The 27,991-nt window shown below is 40.1% G+C and overlaps 1 protein-coding gene and 1 pseudogene across 5 annotated transcripts in view; both read right to left on the bottom strand.

The window, feature by feature from the left end:
• Positions 1-27,991, bottom strand: part of KLHL2 (kelch like family member 2) — a 167,614-nt gene that overhangs the window by 95,649 nt on the left and 43,974 nt on the right. For 2 of the 5 annotated variants that reach the window (XM_055405729.2, XM_055405730.2), the window contains one exon: positions 4,007-4,128. The exons of 2 other annotated variants lie outside the window; for them this stretch is intronic. In XM_055405729.2, coding sequence (XP_055261704.1) covers positions 4,007-4,128 — 122 coding nt within the window. Of the gene's footprint in view, positions 1-4,006; positions 4,129-26,229; positions 26,370-27,991 lie in introns of all 5 variants that reach the window. One more of the 5 variants, XM_088827898.1, reaches the window with a different exon arrangement.
• On the bottom strand, positions 9,970-12,661 carry LOC129542900 (RNA N(6)-adenosine-methyltransferase METTL16 pseudogene; annotated as a pseudogene).

The raw sequence follows: 27,991 nt of genomic DNA, 5'->3' as shown, positions 1-27,991 counted from the left end.
CCTTTAGAATTAATTTTTCAAACTACTTAATTCCCTCATTCCAACTCAAAGTTAACAACCTTCACTTCAAGCAGTTTTTTTTTTACATTTGCGTAATAAGGAGACTGTATGGTATTACAGAAGTGACCCTTAAGTAGGAATCAGGGAAACTAGGGTTATGGTCCTGCTCTGTCACCAGCAGACTCTATAAAGACAGCTGTAGTCAGTCAGTTGCTCAGCATTCTACGACACTAGGTATGATTCAATATGAAACATGCAATCTCGAAGTAGAATACTAAGATACCCGCTATCCTAAGACTATACTTTATTACTAAAAGAGAAATGTACAAAAGGAAGTTTACCTACCTACCTCCTACCTGACAAAAGATATGATTCTAGGTCTCATGAGAAAATCTATCCACAACAATAAACCTTTGAATTACAGAAAGTTCTATTCCCACTGTCAGCACTTTCAAGGCAGATATACTCAGAGCAGGGCTTCTAGTTGGACCACTGAAAACTTCAGCTTCACATTAATAAGAACACCATATACCTCCCCAGAACTGTTTCTTTCGTTAAGGTGAAAAGCATTTAGAAGAAAGATCTCCAAAGTGCAGACAGACAAAAATACACAAAATAGAGGAAACAGCAGTTTCAGTTCAGTTCAGTTCAGTCGCTCAGTCGTGTCCGACTCTCCGCGACCCCATGAATCACAGCACGCCAGGCCTCCCTGTCCATCACCAACTCCCGGAGTACACTCAAACTCATGTCCACAGAGTCGGTGATGCCATCCAGCCATCTCATTCTCCGTCGTCCCCTTCTCCTCCCGCCCCCAACCTTTCCCAGCATCAGAGTCTTTTCCAGTGAGTCAACTCGTCTCATGAGGTGGCCAAAGTATTGGAGTTTCAGCTTTAGCATCAGTCCCTCCAATGAACATCCAGGATTGATCTCCTTTAGAATGGACTGGTTGGATCTCCTTGCAGTATAAGGGACTCTCAAGAGTCTTCTCCAACACCACAGTTCAAAAGCATCGATTCTTCGGTGATCAGCTTTCTTCACAGTCCAACTCTCACATCCATACATGACCACGGGAAAAACCATTGCCTTGACTAGACGGACCTTGGTCGGCAAAGTAATGTCTCTGCTTTTTAATATACTATCAAGGTTGGTCATAACTTTCCTTCCAAGGAGCAAGCGTCTTTTAATTTCATGGCTGCAATCAGCATCTGCAGTGATTTTGGAGCCCAAAAAAACAAAGTCTGACACTGTTTCCACTGTTTTTCCATCTATTTCCCATGAAGTGATGGGACCAGATGCCATGATCTTTGTTTTCTGAATGTTGAGCTTCAAGCCAACCTTTTCACTCTCCTCTTTGACTTTCATCAAGAGGCTTTTGAGTTCCTCTTCACTTTCTGCCATAAGGGTAGTGTTTAGCATATCTTAATAGTTAAGCCCTTACTTTGTACTTTATTTTTAAAAATACTTGTTGTGGAAAAGGTAGCTTATTTTAACCAATTTTATTTCCAAACTGACTTTTCCAAAACAAGTACTTTTCAATGGAGCGTAAAATAAGGCTTTATATACCAAGATATCCCTACATCCCTCTTCCAAAAAACAACAAAATAATACAAGCAAATACAACTCTTTGAATGTATTCCTGTAAGAGTCAGCAATACACACAAAGGCAAATCAGCAGGACAAGAGGTTTTCTGAGAGATGTGATGACTAACACTTCAGGACTGGAACGTGACAGCTATTAAAAGAAACATGAAAGGCGTTCCCAGTTCCTCACAGGCCAATGTCTTTACTGCAAGAATTACTACAAATAGCATTCAGGGCTGAATTCACACAGTCCAGTTTTCTATGCCTAAACCATCTTTTGTAATTTTACCCAGGTGACACATTACGTGAATCAAAGAAACCAATCAGTAACTCATTTACTGAAGGCCAGATACAGTACACAATGAGACTCCGCACTCAAACTAATAAAAAGAAGGGACAAAAGAAACCCAAGATCAGGGTTCTTGCTGAAATAATGCCCCAGAATCCAGCAAACAGCATTACTGGTACAGAAAAGATCAGAATGAGATAACATGTACCAAACATTTCCTCCATGTTTAAAAAAATGTTCACAGAGCATCTGATTCATACCTTTATATATGACTTCAGGATCAACCAAGGCTTTTCAAATGCTTTACCTTATGAATGGGACTTCCAAGCAGAAGTTTACTGAGGCTATCTAGTAAGGATCACCAGGAGGCCTTACCACTGCCAATATTTAAAATTTAATAACAAGTTAAAGTGCAAAGATTTCAGTCTCCCAACTCAAATATTCTGTGGCATATTTCATATGCCATATTTACATAGGGACATAATTACAAGGAACAAAAGATTTCCTATTTGTGCAAGTAGAATTTATAGAGATTATTTCTTAAGAAGTTAGCCCTAGTTCTTTTTGCTATCCTCAAAACACAGTCAATCTATTGGAAGGAGTATAAATAAATACAAACTTTTAGATGGCAGTCTGGCACGTCTATCAGAAATTAAAATATGCATGTACCTTTTGATCCAGCAATTATATGTTGAAGAATCTATCCCATGAAATTTAATGCAAATACAGAAATGCTCATTCACTGCAACATTTTTTGCAAAGGTGAAAAATCAAGTATGCTAATTAACACCTGGGACATCCCACAAAAGAAATGAGCTGGACTCATATGTATTGACATACAAAGAATTTTAAGACACTTTGCTCAGTGAAAAAGCAAGCTACACAACAGCAGGTATAGTAAAAATATACTTTTGTCAAGAAGCTTGTGTACACGTGTGTGTGTGTAACCACAGAAAACAGTCTTAAAGATGAACAGCAAACAGAGTCTACCCTTTAGGGAAAGAGAGTAAATCAGAGTGTGGGATGGGTTAGTACAAAGAGAAGTATTGTTTTAAACAGGGACTTTTACTTTCTACTCCACACACACCTGTATTAAACATTTGCATCATACATATAAAACATTCATTCTTTATAGAAAGTAAGAGAGATGCAATGTCAAATTTTAGCTGAAATCTAGAATCGCTAACAGAGGATGCTGAAATCCTCAAAGAAGTAAAGGCTCTTGGGCATCAGAAACACCCTTTACAGACTTAACCTTCCCGGAAATAATGGAAAATACTGACAGCACTGACCAGTACTTGTAAAGGAACAAGTCATGTTTTCATAAAAGAACAAGCGTCATTCAGAGAACTAAAGGCTTTGTGTCTTAGAACCTTAAGATACTGAAATCAGAAACATTATTAAAAAGCTATAATCATTCTAAATGTCTCTTAAAAATACAGTTATAACAACAAATTCTGTTACTTTGGTACTGCTGACTACAAAATATAGTCACAACCTCAAAGTAGCGTTATTTTATTTGGTGGGAATATTTAGGACGTGGAGTATAGGAGGCAGCGTCTCAGTAGCCCTGAGAGACTGCTCCAAGGAGGCAGGAGGGAGAGAGTCAGGTTATCTATAAGTGTGCCACAAAGGGGGCAGGCAATCTGAACACCAAAGATTATTGGTAAGTAAGAAAAACCAGATATCAAGTTAAGGAATTTAGCATTCTTCTATGTAGGGAAGGTGCAAGAGCCTGGGATTATTGAAGTCATGGTTTTCATATGCATCTCAGCTATCTGGGGTAAGCATCCAGCATATTTACAGAGATCTTTTTCTCTCTCTTGAATTCCCTTGGGGCCTTCTGGTTCACGCAGGAGGGCTGTAATTGCTGATGACTATGACATCCTTATGTTCCTTGTGTAGGGAGTGGGGCCGCTTGCCAGCATGGCTCAGGAATTCACGGCTGCTGCTTGCCAGCATCGCTTAGAAATTCACATTGGAGGGCCAGAATCTCAGATAGCTGTGGCACTTTGTTTACTGATATGGCACGAGACATTCCACTTCACAATACAAAGTATCTATGTATAGGTATGCTCTTTTGCATTAGAAAACTGGCACGTGTATTGAACCGAATGGTATGAGCTGTCACCTTACCTGTACATTCTCTTCTGTCACCTGAATCTCTGCCGTGTAAACATAGTCAATCAGCATCCTCAGGGTCCAGCCGTCCACCTCCTTGATGCGAACTCTCTTTGCTCGGCTCTCACTCATCTCACCTAAAATATAAGAAGCATTGTTGACACTGCACCAAACACCCAGCAAGAGGACCAAGGCCAGGCAGATGACCAGCCAGTCACTGTATTCAGCAGGCAAATGGTCAGCCCCTTCAGCAAACCTACAACATTCCCTTACCTCCCGTAAGAGCTTACCTGAACAAACTATACAAGGTACCTCTGTTACCCACTTATACCTGAAAATTACATCCTGGTGATGAACATGCCACGTGTCCAACTGCATGAACTCTTAACACCTGTGGCATTATAGATTCACGGCCTGATGCTGTCCATGCCATTTTTTGGTCCACGCTGTGGATAAAGAATGTCATCTGCCATATCAGTCAACAAAGGATGTTGCAGCCATCAGTCACCGCAGGCCACCCGAGACTGTACACCATGAGGGAATTCAGAATGCGGCAGGGGCGGGGGAGAAACAGGGGAACTAACATATAATAAAGGAATGATTTCAATGAATCCAGACTCGTGTATCTTCCCATACATCAGTTCAGTTCAGTTCAGTTCAGTCGCTCAGTCGTGTCTGACTCTTTGCAACCCCATGAATCACAGCACGCCAGGCCTCCCATATATAGAAAAGCACTAAATTGACTTGTCTGGTTTTTCATCTTTAGATGTTCTGACTACCTGTTTTTTTCTATTTTTTATTTTTGCAAAAACTCCTCCATATACTGGCTACTCTCTTATTTCTTCAGATCATTCCCTCAGAAAGATCTGAGAGGCTCCAAAAATCCTCCAAAAGTCCAATGAATAAAACATAATCTTCAACTTCTAATGTGTGCATTCTTTTAGTTGACAATGTTTGAAAGCAGTTTCTTTCCCTTTTGAATTTCGACTCATGACTAGAACACAGTGTTACCCCATGAGGCTAACCACCAGGTTCATAGCACTCACTCACAAGCACTCAAGGGCCTGCCCCTGACCTCAGGAAGGACACACCTCTCAGGCAGGAAACAATCAGAATACAAATTACACAAAATGCCAAGGAAATGCAAGACAAAAGAGGGATTTTAAATAGGTGAGTCAATCAAGGCAACTGTCAAAGGGCCTTCTAGCCCAAAATCCATTCCTGCTTGTCATACGTAGCAACTAAATCCTGAGGTAACTTCCATACCACCATTTATAACCACTACACTAAAGCCTTTGACTGTGTGGATCACAACTGTGGAACATTGTTAAAGAGATGGGAATACCAGACCACCTGACCTGCCTCCTGAGAAACCTGTATGCAGGTCAAGAAACAATAGTTAGAACCAGACATGGAACAACAGACTGGTTCAAAATTGGGAAAGGAGTATGTCAAGGCTGGTATACTGTCAGCCTGATTATTTAACATCTATGTTATTTAACATCTATTATTTTACATCATCTGAAATGCCGGGCTGGATGAAGCACAAGCTGGAATCAATATTGCCAGGAGAAATATCAATAACCTCAGATATGCACATGACATTACCCTCATGGCAGAAAGTGAAGAGGAAGTAAACAGCCTCTTGATGAAGATGAAAGAGGAGTGAAAAAGCCGGCTTAAAACTCAACAGTCAAAAAACTAAGATCATGGTACCCAGTCCCATCACTTCATGGCAAATAGATGGGGAGACAATGGAAACAGTAACAGACTTTATATTCTTGGGCTCCAAAATCACTGCAGATGGTGACTGCAGCCATGAAATTAAAAGACACTTGCTCCCTGGAAGAAACCTAGAAAGCACAATAAAAAGCAAGACATTAGTGTGCCGACAAAAGTCCATCTAGTCAAGGCTATGGTTTTTCCAGTAGTCATGTATGGATGTGAGAGCTGGACCATAAAGAAGGCTGAGGACTGAAGAACTGATGCTTTTGAACTGTGGTGTTGGAGAAGATTCTTGAGAGTCCCTTGGACTGCAAGAAGATCAAACCTGTCCATCCTAAAGGAAATCAGTCCTGAATATTCATTGGAAGTGAATTCACTGGATGCTGAAGCTGAAGCTCCAATACACTATCCACCTGATGCAAAGAGCCAACTTATTAGAAAAGACCCTGATGCTGCGAAAGATTGAAGGCAGAAGGAGAAGGGGACATCACCGACTTGATGGACATGAGTTTGAACAAGCTCTGGGAGATGGTGAAGGACAGGGAAGACTGGTGTGCTGCAATCCATGGGGTCATAGATTGTCGGACATGACTGAGTGACTGAACAACAATTTATTACTAAAGCCAGATGCCTTCTACATCACTGCACTAAACACTTAGTACAAGACCTCCTTCCTACTACCCACTGAACTAGTTAAGCATTTAGGGATCATAAATAAGATGCTCTCTTATGGAAAGAAATGGAGAACCTGAAAAGAGAAGGGATTGCTTCTAAACCCAGGGGACTTATGAAGAGTTAGAAGCAGGCTTGGGCACACATGCATGGACATATAATGGCCCAAGAATAGGAAGACATAAGCAATAGTGAAAGAAAACTCAGTTAAAAACGAGACAGTCTAAAAATAATGTTGAGCACCAGGGGACACCTTGGCAAAAACGTTTGGTGCTACATTCATCAGGTTTTGATACCGTGCAGAGTCCTGTGGGGCTCCTGGTCACAAGGCCTTTTTTTTGTCCCCCATTTCTTTGATTATAGAAACAGCCTTTATTCAGCCTCCATGACTTTCCCTGAGTTCCAATGGGCAGATTCAAGCAGTTGTTAATTATGGAAGGGAGGTGAAACAGTCAAGAGCAGCCTTGGGGCAAGGTCCTGTTTCCACATCAAAGGATACACAACAATATTTTTGAGCTATTTTGCAGATACTGAAATTCCCTCCATGTGGCAGAAATACATGATTAATGATGGTATGCCTCCCACAAGCATGTAGATCCCAGACCAGCTGAACCTGAAGTTTGATGATGCTGACTCCTACTGATTTCACCACCAACCCATCAGAATGTTCATGGACTGATAATGCCCTCTTTGAAAAATTATTATGGGGCTTCCCTGGTAGCTCAGAGGTTAAAGCGTCTGCCCACAATGCGGGAGACCTGGGTTCAATCCCTGGGTTGGGAAGAGCCCCTGGAGAAGGAAATGGCAATCTCCTCCAGTATTCTTGCCTGGAGAATCCCGTGGATGGAGGAGCCTGGTAGGCTACAGTCCACGGGGTTGCAAAGAGTCAGACACGACTGAGTGACTTCACTTCACTTTCTCTTTCCCAAGAAGGGACACATGGTTTTGCAGGCATGAGCCCACAGTGTCATCCTTTGCTGGCAAAGCAATAAAGCAATTCTCTACTTCACCCAAAACTCTGTATCTGACATTCGATTTGGCACCGCTGTATAGAGAAGTCAAGCTTTCGGCATCAAAGATAAAAGAAGCATGAAAACAATGCCATCATCCCTTGCCTGTTAGAAAAACAACACAATGGTTTCCAGATTTCTGGAAAATTTGTTTCTTTTTCAGGTACAGTATACTGTACTGTCTTTGGCTACATCTAGTCAAAGCTATGGCTTTTCCAGTAGTCAAGTATGGATGTGAGAGTTAGACTGTAAAGAAAGCTGAGGGCCAAAGAATTGATGCTTTTGAACTGTGGTGTTGGAGGAGACTCTTCAGAGTCTCTTGGACTGCAAGGAGATCAAACCAGTCCATCCTAAACAATATCAGTCCTGAATATTCACTGGAGGGACTGATGCTGAAGATGAAACTCCAATACTTGATGTGATGTGAAGAATTCACTGATTTGAAAAGACCCTGATGCTGGGAAAGATTGAAGGTGGGAGGAGAAGAGGACAACAGAGGATGAGATGGTTGGAAGGCATCACCGACTCGATGGACATGAGTTTGAGTAAACTCTGGGAGTTGGTGATGGACAGAAAGCCTGGCATGCTGCAGTCCATATAGTCACAGAGTCGGACACAACTGAGCAACTGAACTGAACTTATACTGTACCATAAACTATCAGAAAAGCCTACAGAAATCCGTAAGTATACAAAACTCTTTTGCAAACTTAAATACCAGAAAGAGAGAGGTGGCCCAGTAGTAAAGAATCTGCCTGCCAATGCAGGAGACACAGGAGACCCAGGTTCAATTTGTGGATCAGGAAGATCCTCTGGAGAAGGAAATGGCAACCCAATTCAGTGTTGCTGTCTTGAAAATTCCACAGACAGAGAAGCCTGGCGGACTACAGTCCATAGGGTCTCAAAGTGTTAGATACAACTGAGCACAGTTAGTTCAGCCCCTCAGTCAATTCTGACTCTTTGCGACTCCATGAATCACAGCACGCCAGGCCTCCCTGTCCATCACCAACTCCTGGAGTTCACTCAAACTCATGTCCATCGAGTCGGTGATGCCATCCAGCCATCTCATTCTCTGTAGTCCCCTTCTCCTCCCACCCCCAATCTGTCCCAGCATCAGAGTCTCTTCCACTGAGTCAACTCGTCACATGAGGTGGCCAAAGTATTGGAGTTTCAGCTTTAGCATCAGTCCTTCCAATGAACACCCAGGATTGATCTCCTTTAGAATGGACTGGATGGATCTCCTTGCAGTACAAGGGATTCTCAAGAGTCTTCCCCAGCACCACAGTTCAAAAGCATCCATTCTTCGGCGATCAGCTTTCTTCACAGTCCAACTCTCACATCCATACATGACCATGGGAAAAACCATAGCTTCGACTAGACGGACCTTTGTTGGCAAAATAATGTCTCTGCTTTTTAATATGCTTTCTAGGTTGGTCATAACTTTCCTCCCAAGGAGTAAGCGTCTTTTAATTTCATGGCTGCAATCAGCATCCGCAGTGATTTTGGAGCCTAAAAAAATAAAGTCTGACACTGTTTCCACTGTTTCCCCATCTATTTGCCATGAAGTGATGGGACCAGATGCCATGATCTTTGTTTTCTGAATGTTGAGCTTCAAGCCAACTTTTTCACTCTCCTCTATCACTTTCATCAAGAGGCTTTTGAGTTCTTCTTTACTTTCTGCCATAAGGGTGGTGTCACCTGCATATTTGAGGTTATTGATATTTTTCCTGGCAATCTTGATTCCAGCTTGTGCTTCTTCCAGCCCAGCGTTCCTCATGATGTACTCTGCATACAAGTTAAATAAGCAGGGTGACAATATACAACCTTGACGTACTCCTTTTCCTATTTGGAACCAATCTGTTGTTCCATGTCCAGTTCTAAATGAGCACAGTATACCACATATTTAACTACCTGTTTCCTTGGAGATTATCTCTCACAAGATCTCAGAAAAAGACTATTCTCCTAAGAGCTAAAATATCTGAAAAATTACTATGCTACCTCCTGGGGTGAAATATCCAGTGGTATTATAAGGGTAATGTTATGCTTCTGTTACATGCTAAACAGCAGGAAGACAAGATATTGGGCTACGTGTCTGCTGCCCCAGCACTTTTCCTTTCCAGAAAAGGGGGAAAGCAAAGAATATGGAAACATAATTCTTAACCTACATATAAAGCACCTTCCTTTGTCCTACTCTCTCTGAACCTTCTAGCTAGACAGGATTTGTGTCATCTAAAAGTTCTTTTGTGACAAACATGAGAATACTTGCCTAATTCCTACTTGGACTTTAACAAAAGGCCACTCTTAATTCACCTCTATGGCCCCGGCGATGTGCAAAACCCCACAGGGCCTGGAGTCATACAAGCATAAGTTCAGTTCAGTTCAGTCGCTCAGTCGTGTGCGACTCTCCGCGACCCCATGAATCACAGCACGCCAGGCTTCCCTGTCCATCACCAACTCCCGGAGTTCACTCAAACTCATGTCCACAGAGTTGGTGATGCCATCCAGCCATCTCATTCTCGGTTGTCCCCTTCTCCTCCCGCCCCCAACCCTTCCCAGCATCAGAGTCTTTTCCAGTGAGTCAACTCGTCGCATGAGGTGGCCAAAGTATTGCAGTTTCAGCTTTAGCATCAGTCCTTCCAATGAACACCCAGGATCGATCTCCCTTAGAATGGACTGGTTGGATCTCCTTGCAGTCCAAGGGACTCTCAAGAGTCTTCTCCAACACCACAGTTCAAAAGCATCAATTCTTCGGCGATCAGCTTTCTTCACAGTTCAACTCTCACATCCATACATGACCTCGGGAAAGCATAAAGCCGTGTACTTAGTCCTCAAGGAGTAAATTCATTCCTCAGGACTTGGGCACAGTTTAGACAAAAGTCAATTTGACTTTAATTTATATATATGACTAAAAAATTATCAGCTCTCTGCCAAGCTATTTTTCATATAGTAGTTTTTAAGGTGTTGCTGTAAGATGCATCCCACACCACTGACTGTGGTGCTCAAAGCCTCCAGCTCCTCCCATGGAAACCATGCAGGCCCTGTCCACGTTCCACCCCTGCCTCACCATCTAGTCTCTTCTCTGCCACTTCCAGTCTTAATTTATATAAGGAAAGAACTTTGTATAGTTCTCCACACATATCCAGCAACTTCCTGACTTACTGTCTTTGTCAAGCTTCATCATCCGTCTCCCCTATGCCCTCATTCCCCAGGCTAACTCCCACAGGGTCTTCAAGACAGCTGGAACCTCTCCAAGCAGGCTTATCAGCTGATGACCCAAGGCTAGGTTAGGCTCTTACCCTAGGTTAGTGAAGTAGTAGTGAAAGTGACTGAGTCGTGTCCAACTCTTGTGACCCCATGGATTGTAGCCCGCAATGTTCCTCTGTCCATGGGATTCTCCAGGCAAGAATACTGGAGTGGGTTGCCATTTCCTTCTCCAAAGGTGATCAGCTTAAGACAGGTTTAAATCCCTTATGAGTTTACTGATGGCATTTTGTTGATGCTGATCACCACAATTCTTTCTCTGAACTACCATACTACAATGCCCTGTAATTTTTTTTTTTTTAAAGGAGGTGGGTGTTTAAAAATGGACTCATTTGTTGGTTTTTTAAGGCAATCCCACATAATGTTACCGGTGGGCTAATGATGGAATTCAGCTTGCCACTGTCCTAGGTCACTCTTCAAAGCAAGCTGCTTTAACTATGTGAGAATTTGGGAGTTAACTAGCAACAAGCCTGAACATTTGGTTATGTATATAAGTACAAAGCTGGTTCATCAAATCCCTGTTCTGCCCATCAACCCAGTGCATTTCAACTAAGGCGTCATTCACCTCCTCCTTAACGTTTATCAGACACTGGGCTGCTGAAGGGCTCAGGAGCTTCGCGGTCCTGGGCTCCATTACTGGAGCCTGTACAACCTTCCAGAACCTCCATGTCCCCCTTTTCCTCACCCCTTTCATCCTCCGTGGGTCCTGGGTTTTCCTCCTGGGAAAGCGAGTCCTGGCTGGGGCCATGGCCGCCCGCAGTGGCAGACCTGCCTTCCGGGAGAGCAGGGCACCCCAGGGCCCCGTCCTGGCTGCTCCCAGACGCTCTGGGGAGAGACTTTTTCCTTCCAGGGCTCCGATCACGTTCCTGGGAGCCGGGGGCACTTCTCTCAGCTGTCTCGCTAGGTCTCTCTTCTTCCTCCCTAAGTGCACCCAGTTCTCTATGGCCGCTAGGAAAAGGCTGATTTCCTCCTTCCCACAGGGAACTCATTTATGCTGGACCTTTAGATCACTGAGGATTTTTTCAGTTCATGTTGTCACAACCACGATGCCTTCCACTGTCTCACAGCCCAGAGATGACGCTTTGAGGGCTAGTTCTTCCATCACAGACCCCAGGGCTACAAACGTAATGGGCTTCCTTGGCTTCTCTAGTTTTCTTCGCTTACTGGGTGGGGACGGTACTGTTACATCATCATAAAAACTCCAAGCCAAAGCCCATCTCATTGTCCGACCCTGGCAGAATTCAGTATAGGTGACTTTAGGAACTCCTTGTATGCGAAGTTCTTCCTTCAGAGAAGCCAGGCTGCATTTCTTTCCCAGCATACAGCTACACCATCTTAATCTTTTTTTAAGCTGTAAACTGTCATGGATGATCCTTTTAACAAACTCTAATTCACCTCCTTCTGCCATGATCTCTGTGATTCCTCCTGTATTTACAGAACTGGGTGGGGGTCTTCGAGGATTTCGAGAATTTACTCCCTAGGCTTCCAACTGATAAATCCACTGTCATACTAATATCTGGTTCTCCCCACCTGGATTCTTAAGCCTCTTGAGAGTACAGATAATATCTTTCTTACCTCTGTATCCCACAATACCTGACATATGGTAGATACCCAGTAAGTAATGGCTGGATAAATAAATGACTAGAAAAGTGAAAAGTAAAACAAGTGCCAATTTGAAGTGTAGCACCTTTCAACACAATCAGCACTGGGTTGGCCTAAAAGTTTGTCCAGTTTTTTCAGTCAGCTGGCTCTAGCAGTGCTTAGTTGTCTTTAACTTCATTTGAAAAATTTTGTTATCTTGTATTGTGTATTGCAACCCACTCCAGTATTCTTGCCTGGAGAATCCCATGGACAGAGGAGCCTGGCAGGCTATGGGATTGCAAAAGTCAGACATGACTAAGCACATACAGTACAGTACAGTATTGTGTATTGTATATGTGCTATCATATCAGCATGCATTTTAAAAAACATTAAAACTGGTGAATTATTATATAGCCTAATATTGAAAAAAGGAACACGTCCAGCGTATTATGTTTTATTAGTTCAAGAAAGGTAAAAAGGCAACTGGAATGCAACTAAAAATGCAACTAAAAAAAAAAAGAGATTTTTGTAATGTATACAGAAGGTGTTATGACTCAGCAAAAATACCAAAAGTGATTCATGAAGTTTTGTGCTGGATATTTCTCGCTGGACTGTCTCACAGTTGGGTAGACCAGTTGAAATTGATCGAGACATTAACTGAACACAATCAATGTTACATCACATGGGAGATAATCAATATACTCAAAAATATCCAACCTAAGCACTGAAAACCATTTGCACCAGCTTCATTATATTAATTTTTTGATGTCTGGGCCCCAAATAGTTAAGTGGAAAAAAAACCTTCTTGGCAATATTTCCACCTGCAATTCTCTACTGAAATGTAACAAAAACGTTCCAATTTTAAAACAAATTGAGATGAGTGATGAAAACTGGATACTGTACAATAATGTGGAATCGAAGAGATCACAGGGCAAGAGAAATGAACCACTACTAACCACACCAAAGGCCAATGTTCAACCGAAGAAGGTGATGCTGTGTATATGGTAGGATAGAAAAAGAATCCTCTATTATGAGCTCCTTGGAGAAAACCAAATGATTAATTCCAACAAGTACTGTTTCCAACTAGACGAAGTGAAAGCAACACTTGAAGAAAAGCATTTGGAATCAGTCAACAGAAAATGCATAATCTTCCATCAGGATGATAATACATAAGCGTGTGTTTCTTTGATGACCAGGCAAAAACTGTTACAGCTTGGCTGAGAATTTCTGATTCACCTGCCATATTCATCAGATATTGCACCTTCAGATGTCCATTTATTTTAGTCTTTACAAAATTTTTTTATTTAAAAACATTTCAATTCCTTGGAAGACTGCAAAAGGCACCTGGAACAGTTCTTTGCTCAAAAAGATAAAAAATTTCCTGAAGATGGAATTATGAAGTTGTCTGAGGAACGCTGGGCTGGAAGAAGCACAAGCTGGAATCAAGATTGCCGGGAGAAATATCAATAACCTCAGATATGCAGATGACACTACCCTTATGGCAGAAAGTGAAGAGGAACTCAAAAGCCTCTTGATGAAAGTCAAAGAGGAGAGTGAAAAGGTTGGCTTGAAGCTCAACATTCAGAAAACAAAGATCATGGCATCTGGTCCCATCACTTCATGGGAAATAGATGGGGAAACAGTGGAAACAGTGTCAGACTTTATTTTTTTGGGCTCCAAAATCACTGCAGATGCTGATTGCAGCCATGAAATTAAAAGACGCTTGCTCCTTGGAAGGAAAGTTATGACCAACCTTGATAGTATATTAAAAAGCAGAGACATTACTTTGCCAACAAAGGTCCGTCTAGTCAAGGCTGTGGTTTTTCCCGTGGTCATGTATGGATGTGAGAGTTGGACTATGAAGAAAGCTGATCGCCGAAGAATCGATGCTTTTGAACTGTGGTGTTGGAGAAGACTCTTGAGAGTCCCTTATACTGCAAGGAGATCCAACCAGTCCATTCTAAAGGAGATCAATCCTGGATGTTCATTGGAGGGACTGATGCTAAAGCTGAAACTGCAATACTTTGGCCACCTCATGCGACGAGTTGACTCACTGGAAAAGACTCTGATGCTGGGAAAGGTTGGGGGCGGGAGGAGAAGGGGACGACGGAGAATGAGATGGCTGGATGGCATCACCGACTCTGTGGACATGAGTTTGAGTGTACTCCGGGAGTTGGTGATGGACAGCGGGGCCTGGCGTGCTGTGATTCATGGGGTCGCGGAGAGTCGGACACGACTGAGCGACTGAACTGAACTGAACGGAACTAAGAAATGGCAGAGAATAATGGAATAAAGAGTTCCAGAGACTAGCAAGGAGACATAAGAAAGCCTTTTTAAGTAAAAAATGCAAAGAAACAGATGAAAACAAAAGAATGGGAAAGACTAGAGATCTCTTTAAGAAAATTAGAAATACCAACCAAGAGAACATTTCATGAAAAGGTAAACACAACAAAGAACAAAAACAGTATGGACCTAACAGAAGCAGAAGATGTTAAGAAGAGGTGGGAAGAATACACAGAAGAACTGTACAAAAAAGATCTTGATGCCCTGGATAACCATGATGGTGTTATGGTTATCCGAGCCATCAAGATGAGTTATGGTTACTCACCTAGAGCCAGACACTCTGGAATGCGAAGTCAAGTGGTCCTTAGGAAGCATCATTACGAACAAAGCTAGTGATGGTAATAGAATTCCAGCTGAGCTATTTCAAATCCTAAAAGATGACGCTGTAAAAGTGCTGCACTCAATATGCCAGCAAATTTGGAAAACTCAGCAGTGAGCACGGGACTGGAAAAGGTCAATTTTCATTTCAATCCCAAAGAAAGGCAATGCCAAAGACTGTTCAAACTGTTGCACAATTGCACTTATTTCATATGCCAGCAGAGTAATGTTCAAAATCCTTCAAGTTTCAACAGTATTTGAACCAAGAACTTCCAGATGTACAAACGGGGTTTAGAAAAGGCAGAGGAACCAGAGATCAAATTGCAAACATCCACTGTATCATAGAAAAAGCAAGGAAATTCCAGAAAAACATACTTCTACTTCATTGACTATGCTAAAGCTTTTGACTGTACAGACCAAAACAAACTGTGGAAAATTCTTACAGAGATGGGAATACCAGACCACCTGACCTGTCTCCTGAGAAACCTGTATGCAGGTCAAGAAGCAACAGTTAGAACTAGACATGAGCAGACTGGTTCAAAACTGGGAAAGGAGTATTACTTGTAATTACTCTTGACAATTACAAAAGTAATTGTCACCCTGCTTATTTAACTTATATGAAGAGTACATCATGTGAAATGCCAGACTGGATGAAGCACAGCTGGAATCAAGATTGCAGGGAGAAATATCAATAACCTCAAATATACAGATGACACCACCCTCATGGCAGAAAGCAAAGAGGAACTGAAGGACCTCCTGATGAAAGTTAAAGAGAAGAGTGAGAAAGCTGGCTTAAAACTCAACATTCAGAAAACTAAGATCATGGCATCCGGTCCCATCACTTCATGGCAAATAGATGGGGAAACGATGGAAACAGTGAGAGACTTTATTTTCTTGGGCTCCAAAATCACTGCAGATGATGACTGCAGCCTTACTTTGCCTACAAAGGTCCATCTAGTCAAAAGTATGGTTTTTCCAGTAGTCTTATATGGATATGAGAACCAGACAATATAAAAGACTGAGTGTCTTTGAAATGTGGTACTGGAGAAGAATCTTGAGAGTCCACTGGACTGCAAGATCAAACCAGTCAATCCTAAAGGAAATCAACTCTGAATATTCACTGGAAGAACTGATGCTGAAGTTCCAATACTTTGGCCACCTGATGCGAACAGCTGACTCATTAGAAAAGACCCTGATGCTGGAAAAGACTGAAGGCAGAAGAAGGGGACAGCAGAGAATGAGATGGCTGGATGGCATCACCAACTCAACAGATACAAGTTTGAGCAAACTCCGGGAGAAGGGAAAGGTCAGCAAAGCCTGGTGTGCTGCAGTACATAGGGTTACAAAGAGTCAGACGCAACTGAGCTACTGAACAACAGCAATGGAACAGTGACGACATTGTTCACAAAGTTCTTGGTAAAAATGAAAAATGTGTCTTTTATTGGGTTGGCCAGAAAGTTCATTCAGGCTTTTCCATAAAATCTTAACAGAAAAATCCAAACCAACTTTTCAGCCAATCCAGTATTTTTACTTAAAAACCAAAGGAAGTTTTTGGCCAACCCAGTAACACTTAAGTTCTTGTGTTCTAGCTCTGAAGGATTTCAGGCATCAAACATTTACTGAAAAGTTACTATACAGGTTGAGCTAAGCACTTTCACTAGTGAACACTGTACTTTTTTTGAGAAAAGAAATGAAGACCTCCAAATTGTAAATGTTTACGGTCATATGTATGGATGGAAACATTTCCATCTCAAGGACCTTAATTGGGACTCTTGAAGCCCAGAACAAACTGATAACTGGGTTTACCCATTCTGAAGTTCTAAGAAGTGAATAGATTTAAGAGGGCAAATCCTAGGATCAATAAAAAGTGCATATGATTCTAACTTTAGTTACTGCTTAGCACACAAAAAATTAAAAAAATAGTAAAAGTATAATACAGACATTATACTATGCTGAAACACTAAGACTTGAATGACAAATTAAAGCCACATTTAATACATAAAATGTATTCCATTACTCTTCAAGTTACATATGTCAACCCCTCCAGTCATATTGCCCTTTCGCTTTTAGGTTACAAATACACTACCAACATACTGGTATCTTCCTTCTGGCAAGATGACCCGAATGCCCCTGCCAGACACTGGCTATGGTGGTATGGTACAAAATTCCCCAATTCTACAACTAATCTAAGGCAAACATGGTACCTGCATTTCCCTGCCAATTTGGCTCTAGTTTGAGTAACCTTCGGAACAGGTCTCCTACTTCGTAAAAGAAAACAGGAAAGAGATAACCCCTTCCTTCCTTGAGATACTAGGTCCACTCTGGTAGGCATCTTGCATTCATGGGGGAAGCAATCAAAGGATAAAATTTTTAGTGAGTACAGTTTGGTGCTAAGACAGACAGAAGAGGATCCTTGGTGACCAGCTTACTTTCTAGTTATGAGAGAATGTATTTCCTTGCTATTTAAACCACCTTAAGGGGAGTTCTCTGTCATATGCAGACTAAAGTCATATGCACTTTATGTCCAATACCTTATTTAATGTTCTTCACAGCAGTCAGGAATATAAGAAACTTTGTTTCCTCTCCGTCTAACCCTTCTTCCTTCCAAAGCCTAGGATAACACTCAGCACACAGAAGGTGCTCAATGAGTACTCCTTGATGAAGAAAAGCACAAATCTTAAGAGAAATATAACATGCTCACAACTTTTAAAAAGACTCACATTACACAAATGATAATCTCTCTTCCTATTCTTATTTGCCTTATTAAATGATGTTCAATGTGACAAAAGAAATTATCAAAAAGCACTCCCCAAAAAGAAGAGTGAAAATTATTTCCTATTTCCCACTAGATTTCAGATATTTTAGCCTGTGGCATGAAAGAAGCCTCAAATATATTTGTTAAGGAAAAGAGTATTTTCAATGCCACATCTGTACATAAGTAATTTTAAAACACAAGAACCTAGGATTTCCCTGGTGGTCTAGTGGTTAAGACTTCATACTTTCACTACAGTGGGCATGGGTTCGATCCCTGGTCATGGAACAAAGATCCTGCACACCACCATCAACCAAAACAAGCAAAAAAAGATAGATAAATGGATAAAAACACAAGAAATCAATTTGATATATTCTTTTTCAAGTAACAGTTAAACAACCTGGCCTTAAACTAAACTTCACGAAAGAAAAACCGGTGATACATCACAGAATTACTTTTCACTTCCCTTCTTTTACTAGAATACTTGGAACTAAGAAGAGTAACAGAATTCTTTTTTAGGTGATATAATTTGAATGAAAATTTCACTGAGCGTTTAAGGGGGATTAAAAACAAGGGCCAAAAAGAGTATCTGCAGAGTCCCCATTTCCAAATAGGCAAATCACAAGGAACAAGAGGAACAGAGGGTAGCCCTGTGCCACTGTAGACATGTCTGTGTATAGCTGCTCACTGAGTCAGAGGACACAAACATCACAGCGCGTAACAGCATGGAAGCACGCCAAGGTCTACTTGTGGGCCTCCTCATATTTTTTATGAAAGATAATATAAATACAGTAAGACTTCAGCCAGGAAAATAGACAAGCAATGGGTTCATAGTCTAGCAAATCTTAAATGTATGTACACTAAAACCCCCAGACCAAATCTCCATGTCTTCTTTTACCTAATCTCTGCCAAACTGCTATTTAGTGAATTCAGAAGAAGAAAATAAACAAAGACTGCCAGAAAGGTAAATAATATCTACTACCAAAGAACCATAAAATTCTAGCCTACCAAGTACATGAAAAGATGCTCAACATTATTAGTCATCAGGGAAACGCAAATGAAACTATAAGAGATGCCACTTCACATCCATTAGAATGACCACAACTGGGAAAAAAAAAAAAAGAGTAACAAATGTTGGTAAGGACATGGAAAAATGGAAACACTTATACATAATGTAGGAATGTAAAATGATGCAGTCACTTGGGGAAATAATATAGCAATTTTTAAAAAGTTAAATATAAATTTACCACATAACCCAGCCATTCCACAGACATGTATCTACCACCATGAGAAATAAAAATTTGTGTCCACACAAAGAACTACATGTGAATGTTCATAGCAGCATTAGCCATAATTGCTAGAAACTGGAAACAATCTAAATGTCCATCAGCTGGTAAACAAATAATCAAAATGTGCTGTTTTCATACAATGGAATCTACTTAGCAATAAAAAGGAACAGTATGATGATATATACTACAACATGGATAAGCCTCAAAAATATTACGTAGGGACTAAACTGCTATGAAGTTGATTTATGGTGACGGCAGTACTACTCAGAATAAATTTATTAAAAATCACTGAAAATTACAACGTAAAATATGCCTCAATAAAATTGTAAAAGTCACAATCGAGGTACTCAATTCATATTTTATATGTGTCAGAAATTAACACAGTATTCCCATTTTGGACCTTGGCACAGCAATCTAAGATTTGACCAAGTATTCTCAGGCAGAAACAGGCTGAACTGCAAGAAGCACCCAACTACCAGTTAACTGAGACATTAGGAATACTTATAGAATCAAAACATCTTCAGGGTCTCATCCCCATCATTAGGCAAAATTCAAAAGTTGCATGTCAACTAAAATATGAAGAGGTGAGAGTCATTAGGTAAAGGAAGGATGAAAGAAAGAAAGAAATGAGGGAAGCTGAAATGTAGTTTAGATTAAAAAGTAAACAGGGAAGAAAAACAGAGACATAATGAGATCTCCCATCACAAGCATCCATGTCTCTGGATGTCAAAGGCTCAGGGAGTTTGGAGACTCTTAAATGTTATCTTTTGAAGGGAAAGGAAACTAACTCTGATCTTGTAATTTTAAATTAATCATTACATTTTGTAACTGGAAAATAAAATATTTATCAAAAGAAGTCTACTTTAAGGCATTTTCAATCTTTTACCCTTACAATACAACAAACTTTAGGAATTGAGGGTAAAAAAGAATAATGATAACCATGAAAATGCCAATATTAATTGAACATTTTCTATGTGCCAAATAAAGGACAAATATACATGATCTCATATAATCTTTATAAGAATCCTAGGAAGTAATATTATTATCCCCATTTTCCAAAAGGGAAAACTGAGGCCAAAACTGAAGAAGAGACTAATGATCCCAGATTCAGTAATTCTAACAAGGACTTGAAGGAAGGCACTTTACTAGGGAACTCCTAAATTAGGCCAACACAATGCAGATCAAATACTCCTTTTACAAATCTAGAAATTCTGTTTGGAAAAAGTCTCCAAGAGTAATAAATAAGATGGTCATTGAAGTGAAATCAGGACATAAAAATGTGACTAGTCCCTCTCTAACTTTTCTAATCAGCCTCAGTTAAAGGCATCATCCCCAAATCACTTGCCCAATATGGTTCACAACCCCTCTACTGTCTTTCCTACTTTTGTCTTTTTTATAATTAATTAATGTTATTTATTTATTTATTTTGGTTGAGCTGGGTCTTTGTTGCAATGGGCTTCTCATTGTCGTGGCTCCTCCTGTTGCAGAGCACAGGCTCTAGGTGTCTGGGCTTCAGTAGTTACAGTGCATGGGCTCAGCAATTGCAACACACGAGCCCTAGAGTGTGGGCTCGGGAACTGTGGTGCTGAGGTGTCACCGCAGCATATAGAATCTTTCCAGACCAGGGATCAAACCCGTGTTCCCTGAACTGGCAGGCAGATCTTAACCACTGGGCCACCAGAGAAGTCCCCTTTCTACATTCTTGATTATTTAACTCAATTTAGGAACAACAAGAATGTAACAGGCTGAAAAGTGAGGTGGTCTCCAGAGTCCTCACTACTCTCAAAACGCTAAGCCTATTCTCTCCACACTGCCTCTGCAAAAATGTCAGATCCCCATCTCTCAGTGCTGTCCATCACAGTCCTCACTATCTGTATTACTGGTCTGAGCAGATCTTCCACAAACTATTATTATTTAAAGTGTGCACATTAATACATGCCATGCTGTTAGTCTGCTTGGATTGTTCAACGCTTGCACCCTGACCACTCTAATAAACCATCTTTTGACAAAAACCAAAAAAAGCATAAAAATAAAGTGTGTACAACTCATTTCTACAATGATATTAATAAATTACTGGTACAAAAAGTGTGCTAATATTGTTTATTACCCCTGGAAGTATCTAGCAAAATGTTAGGCATAGGAAATATTTACGTTTCTAAAGTATGAATAGATTTGCATTTGTGCTTTTTTTCTATAACTATGTATTTACAAGCATTTGTTCTATCAATAATCTAAGATTATAAGCTAATTGTTGGAAAATAAAATAACTGTTCATTTTCTTGAACAGTACTACACTGGATGTTTAGATTTTGTTTTCTTAAGAATGAAGTTAAGGGAGGATATGGCCAGGTGGCAGAGTAGGAAGACCTGGAGCTCACCAGCTCCTACAGACACACCAAATTACAACTACTCACAGAGCAACTATAAATGAGAATGACCTGAAGACTAGCAGATATCTCCCACATAAAGAAATAGAGAAGGAACCACAATGAGAAGGGTAGAAGGGACAAGGACAAGGCCTAGCCAGGATCAAACTCACTTGAATGAGCAACCCACAAACAAGAGTATAATCACAATTACAGAGGTTCTCCCCAAAGAGCAAGGGTTCCGAGCCCCACATCAGGGTCCCCAGCCCAGGAATCCTACAACAAGAAGACAAGCCACTACAACATCTTGTTTTGAAGGCCAGAAGGGCCTGAGTGCAGGAGAGCAAGAGGGCTGTAGGAAACAGACTCAGCTGTTTCAGGGATGTGCAGAATCTCATACACTCTGCCAGGACAGAAGCAGCGGTTTGAAAGAAGCCTGGGCTAGACCTATATACTGATCTTAGAGAGGCTCCCAAAAGGCAAGAGATCACCCTGAGGGCACCAATGCTGGTGGCAACCATTCTGGGGATGTCATTCTACCACAAGGACACTGGTGCTGGCAATGCCATTTTGGGATCCACCCTATAGACTATTAGCTCCAGGGGCTTACCTGCCCACCAGCAAGCTGGCAGCAGCCCTGTGCCCCAACCAGGGTCATGCAGATAGCCTCATGGGAAGCCGATCCCACCTCCAGCCTGACTATAGCCACTATGCAGGGCACAGTCTTGCAGCCAACCAGGCCAGGAACCAGGAATCTGCCTACCAGATTGCCCACAGTACTCTTCCCACCACAACAGAAGGAGTCACACAGTCCATATAGGGGGCACCCCAAGAACATATAGCTCTGAAATAGGAGGGGAGCAAGCTACTGGGCCCTACAGGATGTCAACTATATAAGGCCACTTCTCCAAGATCCAGAAATATAACCAACTTACCTGATAAATACAGAAAATTGGGCAAAATGAGTAGAGAGCAAAATATGCTCTACACAAAAGAATAAGACAAAACTTCAGGAAAAGAATTAAAAGAAATGAAGGCAGGCAACCTGATAAAACGTTCTCATTAATGATCATTAAGCTGCTCCATGAATGTGGGAGAGGAATTAGATGAACACAGTGAGAATTTTAAGAGAGTTAGAAAATATAAAAATAAACCAAACAGCCATGAAGATAAAATACCCAGAAAAAAGAAACTGGAAGGAAAAGTATTTTAGATGATACAGAGAAGTATAATAGCAACATGGAAGACAGAGTAGTGGAAATCATCCAAGGTGAACAGGAGAAAAAAAAAGAATTTGAAAAAAAATGAGAGTAGTTTAAGAGACCTCTGGGACAACATCAAGCATACTAACATTCATATTATAGGGGTACCAGAAAAAGACAGAAAAGGGCAGAGAAGTTACTTGAAGAAATAACAGGTGAAACTTCCTTAACCTAGGGAAGGAAATAAACATTCAGTGACAGGAAGCAAAGAATCCCAAACAAGAGGAACTTAAAGAGGTCCACACCACAACACATTGTAATTAAAATGGAAAAAAATTAAAGATAAAGAGAAAATCTTAAAAAGCAGCAAGAGAACACCCCAGGCTGTCAGCTGACTCTTCAGCAGGAACATCAGCAGTCCAGGAGGAGTGCCATGATATTCCAAGTGATGAAACAATAAAATCTGCACCACAAGTGTTCTACCTGCAAGGCTCTCATTCAGATGTGAAGAGGAAGAGGAAGAGTATTCCAGATGAGCAAAAGCTAACAGAGTTCAGTACCACCAAACCAGCTTTATAAGAAATGAATTCAAGGAATTTCTCTAAGTGAAAAAGAAAGAATCCAAACAGAAACATGAAAATTCTCACATGTAAAGGTAAACAAATAGTAAAAGTAGTAGATAAGCAACTTAAAAGCTAGAAGGAAGGTAAAAAGGCAAAAATAGTAAAATCATTTATAGCTACAATAAATAGTTAAGGGATATACAAACAAAATGATGTAAAATATGACATAAAAATATTAAATAAAGGGAGGTAGAAATAAAAATGCAGGGCTGTTATAATGCATTAGAACTGCAGAGATCTTCAATTTAAAATAATCACATATATACATGCACAGGTTGTTATATATGAATCTTATGTTAATAACAAAAGAGAATCATCAGGGATTCCCTGGTGGCTTAGTGGTAAAGAGCCTGCCTGCCAATGAAGGAGACACGGGTTTGATCTCTGGGCCAGGAAGAGATCTCATATGCTGTACAACCACCCCACATGAGCCACAATTGCTAAGCCCACTTGCTACAACCCCTGAAGCCTGTGTGCCCTGCAACAAGAGAAACCACTGCAATGAGGAGACCTCTCACAGCAATTAAGAGCAGACCTCACTTGCTGCAACGAGAGGAAAGTACACACAGCAGAAAAGACCGACCACAGCCAAAAGAAACAAACAAATAAATAAATCTTTTTAAATTAATTAAATTACATGATATTTTTAATAGGAATAGTAAAGAAAAAGGAACAAGAAAGAACCATAAAAATGACCAGAAAACAATTAACAAAATGGCAAGAACTACATATACATCAATAGTTTAAATGAAAATAAACAAACTGCTCCAATCAAAAGACAGAATGGCTGAATGGATTAAAAAAATAAAACCTATCTATATGTTTCCCAGGTGATGCTAGTGGCAAAGAACCTGCCTGCCAATGCAGGAGACATAAGAGATGCTGGTCCAATCCCTGTGTCAGGAAGATCCCCTGGAGGAGGACATGGCAACCCACTCCAGTATTCTGATCTGGAGAATCCCCATGGACAGAAGAGCCAAGAAGTCTACAGTCCACAGGGTCATACAGAGTCAGACACAACTAAAGCAACTTAGCACACACATATGCTACCTACAAGAGACTTACTTCATATCTAAAGATACACCCAGACTAAAAGTGAAGAGATGAAAAAAATATTCCACATAAATGCAAATGAAAAGAAAGCTGGGGTGGCAGATGTATATCAGACAAGACAGACTTTAAAACAAAGATATTATCAAGAGACAAAGACAGGCATTACCTAACGGTCAAGGGATCAATCCAAGAAGATATAACAATTGTAAATGTATACATACCCAACATGCATGCATGCATCCTAAGTCACTTCACTGTGTTTGACTTAGTGCGATCTTATGCACTGTAGCCCACCAGGCTCCTCTGTTCATGGGATTCACCAGGTAAGAATACTGGAGTGGGTTGCCACGCTGTTCTCCAGGGGATCTTCCCAACCCAGGGATTGAATGTGCATCTCTAACGTCTCCTGCACTGGCAGGAGGCTTCTTTACCACTAGTGCCACCTGGGAAACCCAACACAGGAGTACCTAAATAAATAAAGCCAACAGGATTACAAAAATAGTAGGGGACTTTAAACACCCCATTTATATCTACAGACAGATCATCCAGAAAAAATATCAATAAGGAAACACTAGCCTTAAATCCCAGAGACGGGGGAGTCTGGTGGGCTGCCGTCTATGGGGTCGCACAGAGTCGGACACGACTGAAGCGGCTTAGCAGCAGCAGCAGCCTTAAATAACACATTCGACTAGATAAATTTTCTATGTATATACATAGAATATGGGCTTCTCTAGTAGCTCAGAAGGTGAAGAATCTGCCTGTAACACAGGAGACCTGGGTTCAATCAGAACATAAGCAAAAAGCAGCAGAATACACATTCAAGTGCACAAAGAACATTCTCCAGGATATGTTGTCACAAAACAAATCTGAATAAATTTGAGATGACAGAAATCATATCAGTGATATGAGAAGAAAAATCAACAAGAAAAAAAAATGAAAAAGCACAAACACATGCAGCCTAAACAATATGCCACTGAACAACCAACAGGACACTGAAGAAATCAAAAGGAAATAAAAATCTGGAGACAAATTAAAATGAAATACAATCCAAACATGACACAATAATCCAAAGTCTATGGAACACAGCAAAAGCAGTTCTAAGAGGAAAGTTTACAGTCATACAAGCCTACCTCAGGAAATAAGAAAAATCTCAAAGCAATCTAACCTTATACCCAAAGGAACCAGAAAAATTAAAATAAACAAAACCTAAAGTTAGTAGAAGGAAAGAAATAATTAATATCAGAGCAAAAATAAATAAAATAAAGACTAAAAACCAGAAAAGATCAATGAAAGAGCTGGTTCTTTGAAAAGATATACAAAATTAATAACTCTTCAGCCAGACTCATAAGACAGGGCCCAAATAAACACTTGAGAAATTACAGGTGAAACCACAAAAATACAAAAGATCATTAGAGATTACTGTGAACAAGTATACATCAACAAAATGGGCAATTTAAAATAGATGTATTCCAAGCAATATACAATCTCCAAATACAATCAGGAAGACACATAAAATATGAAGACTGGTTACCAGTAATGAAACTGAACCAGTAATTGTGAAAATTATCAACAAAGAAAAATCCAGGACCAATAGGTGATATTCTACCAAACATTTAAAGCGTTAATAGCAACTCAAACTATGACAAAAAACTGAAGACAAAGGAACACCTTGGAATGCATTCTGTAAGATCAGCATCACCCTACCAAAACAGGCAAAAACACCACCCAAAAAATAAAATTACAGGCCAGTACCATTGATGAACACAGGTGCAAAAACTCTCAAAATATTAGTAAACTGAAATCAACAATTCACCAAAAGAATCATATACCCGTATCAAGTGGACTTTATCCTAGAGACATATAATTAAAGATGATTTAATAATCCACAAACCAATCAACGAGATATACCACTTTAACACACTGAAGAATAAAAATGATATGATCATATCAATAGATGCACAAAAAGCTATTGATAAAATTCAATACCCATTTATGATAAAAACAACTCTCCAGAAAGTGAGCACAATATACATACTGTGAACCTACCTCAGGACAATAAGGCCATACATGACAAGCCCACAGTTATCATACTCAATGGTGAAAAGCTGAGAGCATTTCTTCTAAAATCAGGAACAAGACAAGGATGTCCACTCTTGCCACTTTTATCCAACACAGTTTTGGAAGTTCTACCCACAGCAAACAGAGAAGAAAAATAAATAAAAGGAATCTAAATCGGAAAAGAAAAAGTAAAACTGTCAATGTTTGCAGAGGACATGACCATATATAGAAAATCCTAATAATGTTACCCAAAACTATCAGAATTAATTTAATACATAAACTCAGTAAAGAGCTAGGATAAAAATGCAATATTCAGAAACACACTGTGTTTCTATACACTAATAACACTAATAACAAACCATCAGAAAGAGAAACTGATCACAGTTACAATGTCATCCAAAACAATAAAATACCGTGGAATAAATACAACCAAAGAGCCAGAGTACAAAAACTTGTACTTTGAAAGTTGTAAGACATGGATGAAAGAAACTAGAAACAACAAAAGCAAATGGAAAGAATACTATGCTCATGGGTTGGAAGAATTAATATGGTTAAAATGATCACAAATCCTAAGGTAATCTATAGATTCAATGCAATCCCTATCAAAATACCCATGACACTTTTCACAGAACTAGAACAAATAATTCTAAAATTCATCTGGAAACACCCCAAATAGCCAAAACAATCTTAAGAAAGGAGAACAAAGAGGGAGGTATCATGTTCCCTGACTTTATATTACAAAGCTACAGTAATCAAAATAGTCTGGTATTAGCACACACGCACAAAAAAAATACATGGGTCAATGTAACTAAATACAGAGTACAGAAATAAATAGAAACTTAAATGGTCAATTAATCTCCAACAAAGAAGGCAATGAGGAGTAGACAGTCTCTTCAACAAATGATGCTGTGAAAAATGGACAGCTACATGCAAAAGAATCCAACTGGATTGCTTTCTAATATCATGCACAAAAATAAACTCAAAATGGATTAAAGACTTAATGTAAGACCTGAAACCATAAAATTCCTAGAGGAAAGCATGGACAGTATGATCAAAGCAATATTTATTGGATTTCTCTCCTCAGGGAAGGGCAACAAAAGCAAAAATTAACATATGCAACTAACTACACACAACTAAGCCAAGGAGCTTTTGCACAGCGAAAACTATCAACAACTAGGTAGGCAGCCTACCAAGTGAAAGAAAGTATTTCCAAATGAACCATCCAATAAGGAGTTTCCATCATCAAAAATAAAAATGGGGAGAGTACTTGTATAGACATTGCTCCAAAGAAGACATACAGATGGCCAATAGAAATATGAAAAGGTAGTCAACATCACTAATAACCAGAGAAATGCAAATCAAAATCAGAATAAGATCTGTATCATACCTGTCAGAATGGCTATTTTCAAGAAGTTAACAAAGAAGAAATATTGGTGAAGATGTAAAGAAAAACCCTTGTGCACTGTTTGCAGGATTGTAAACTAGTACAACCACTATGGAAAACAGTATGGAAAACAGTATGGAGGTGCCTCAAAAAATTAAAAATACAACTCCATATGATTCACTAATTCCACTTTCTTCACACCTGAAGAAAACAAAAACAGTAACTGGAAAATTATGTGCACCTCTACATTCACTGCAGCACTGCTTACAATAGCCAACATATAAAAGCAACCTGTGTCCATTGATAGATAAAAGGATAAAGAATATGTGGTACATATACAATGAAATATGAATAGGCATAAAAAAG

This window comes from Moschus berezovskii, chromosome 19 (assembly GCF_049115385.1).
Source record: "Moschus berezovskii isolate FMDL1 chromosome 19, NW_MosBer_1.0, whole genome shotgun sequence".
Lineage (NCBI taxonomy): Eukaryota > Metazoa > Chordata > Mammalia > Artiodactyla > Moschidae > Moschus > Moschus berezovskii.
Note: the sequence above shows the minus strand (reverse complement) of the source record. Positions and strands in the feature narration are given on the sequence as shown.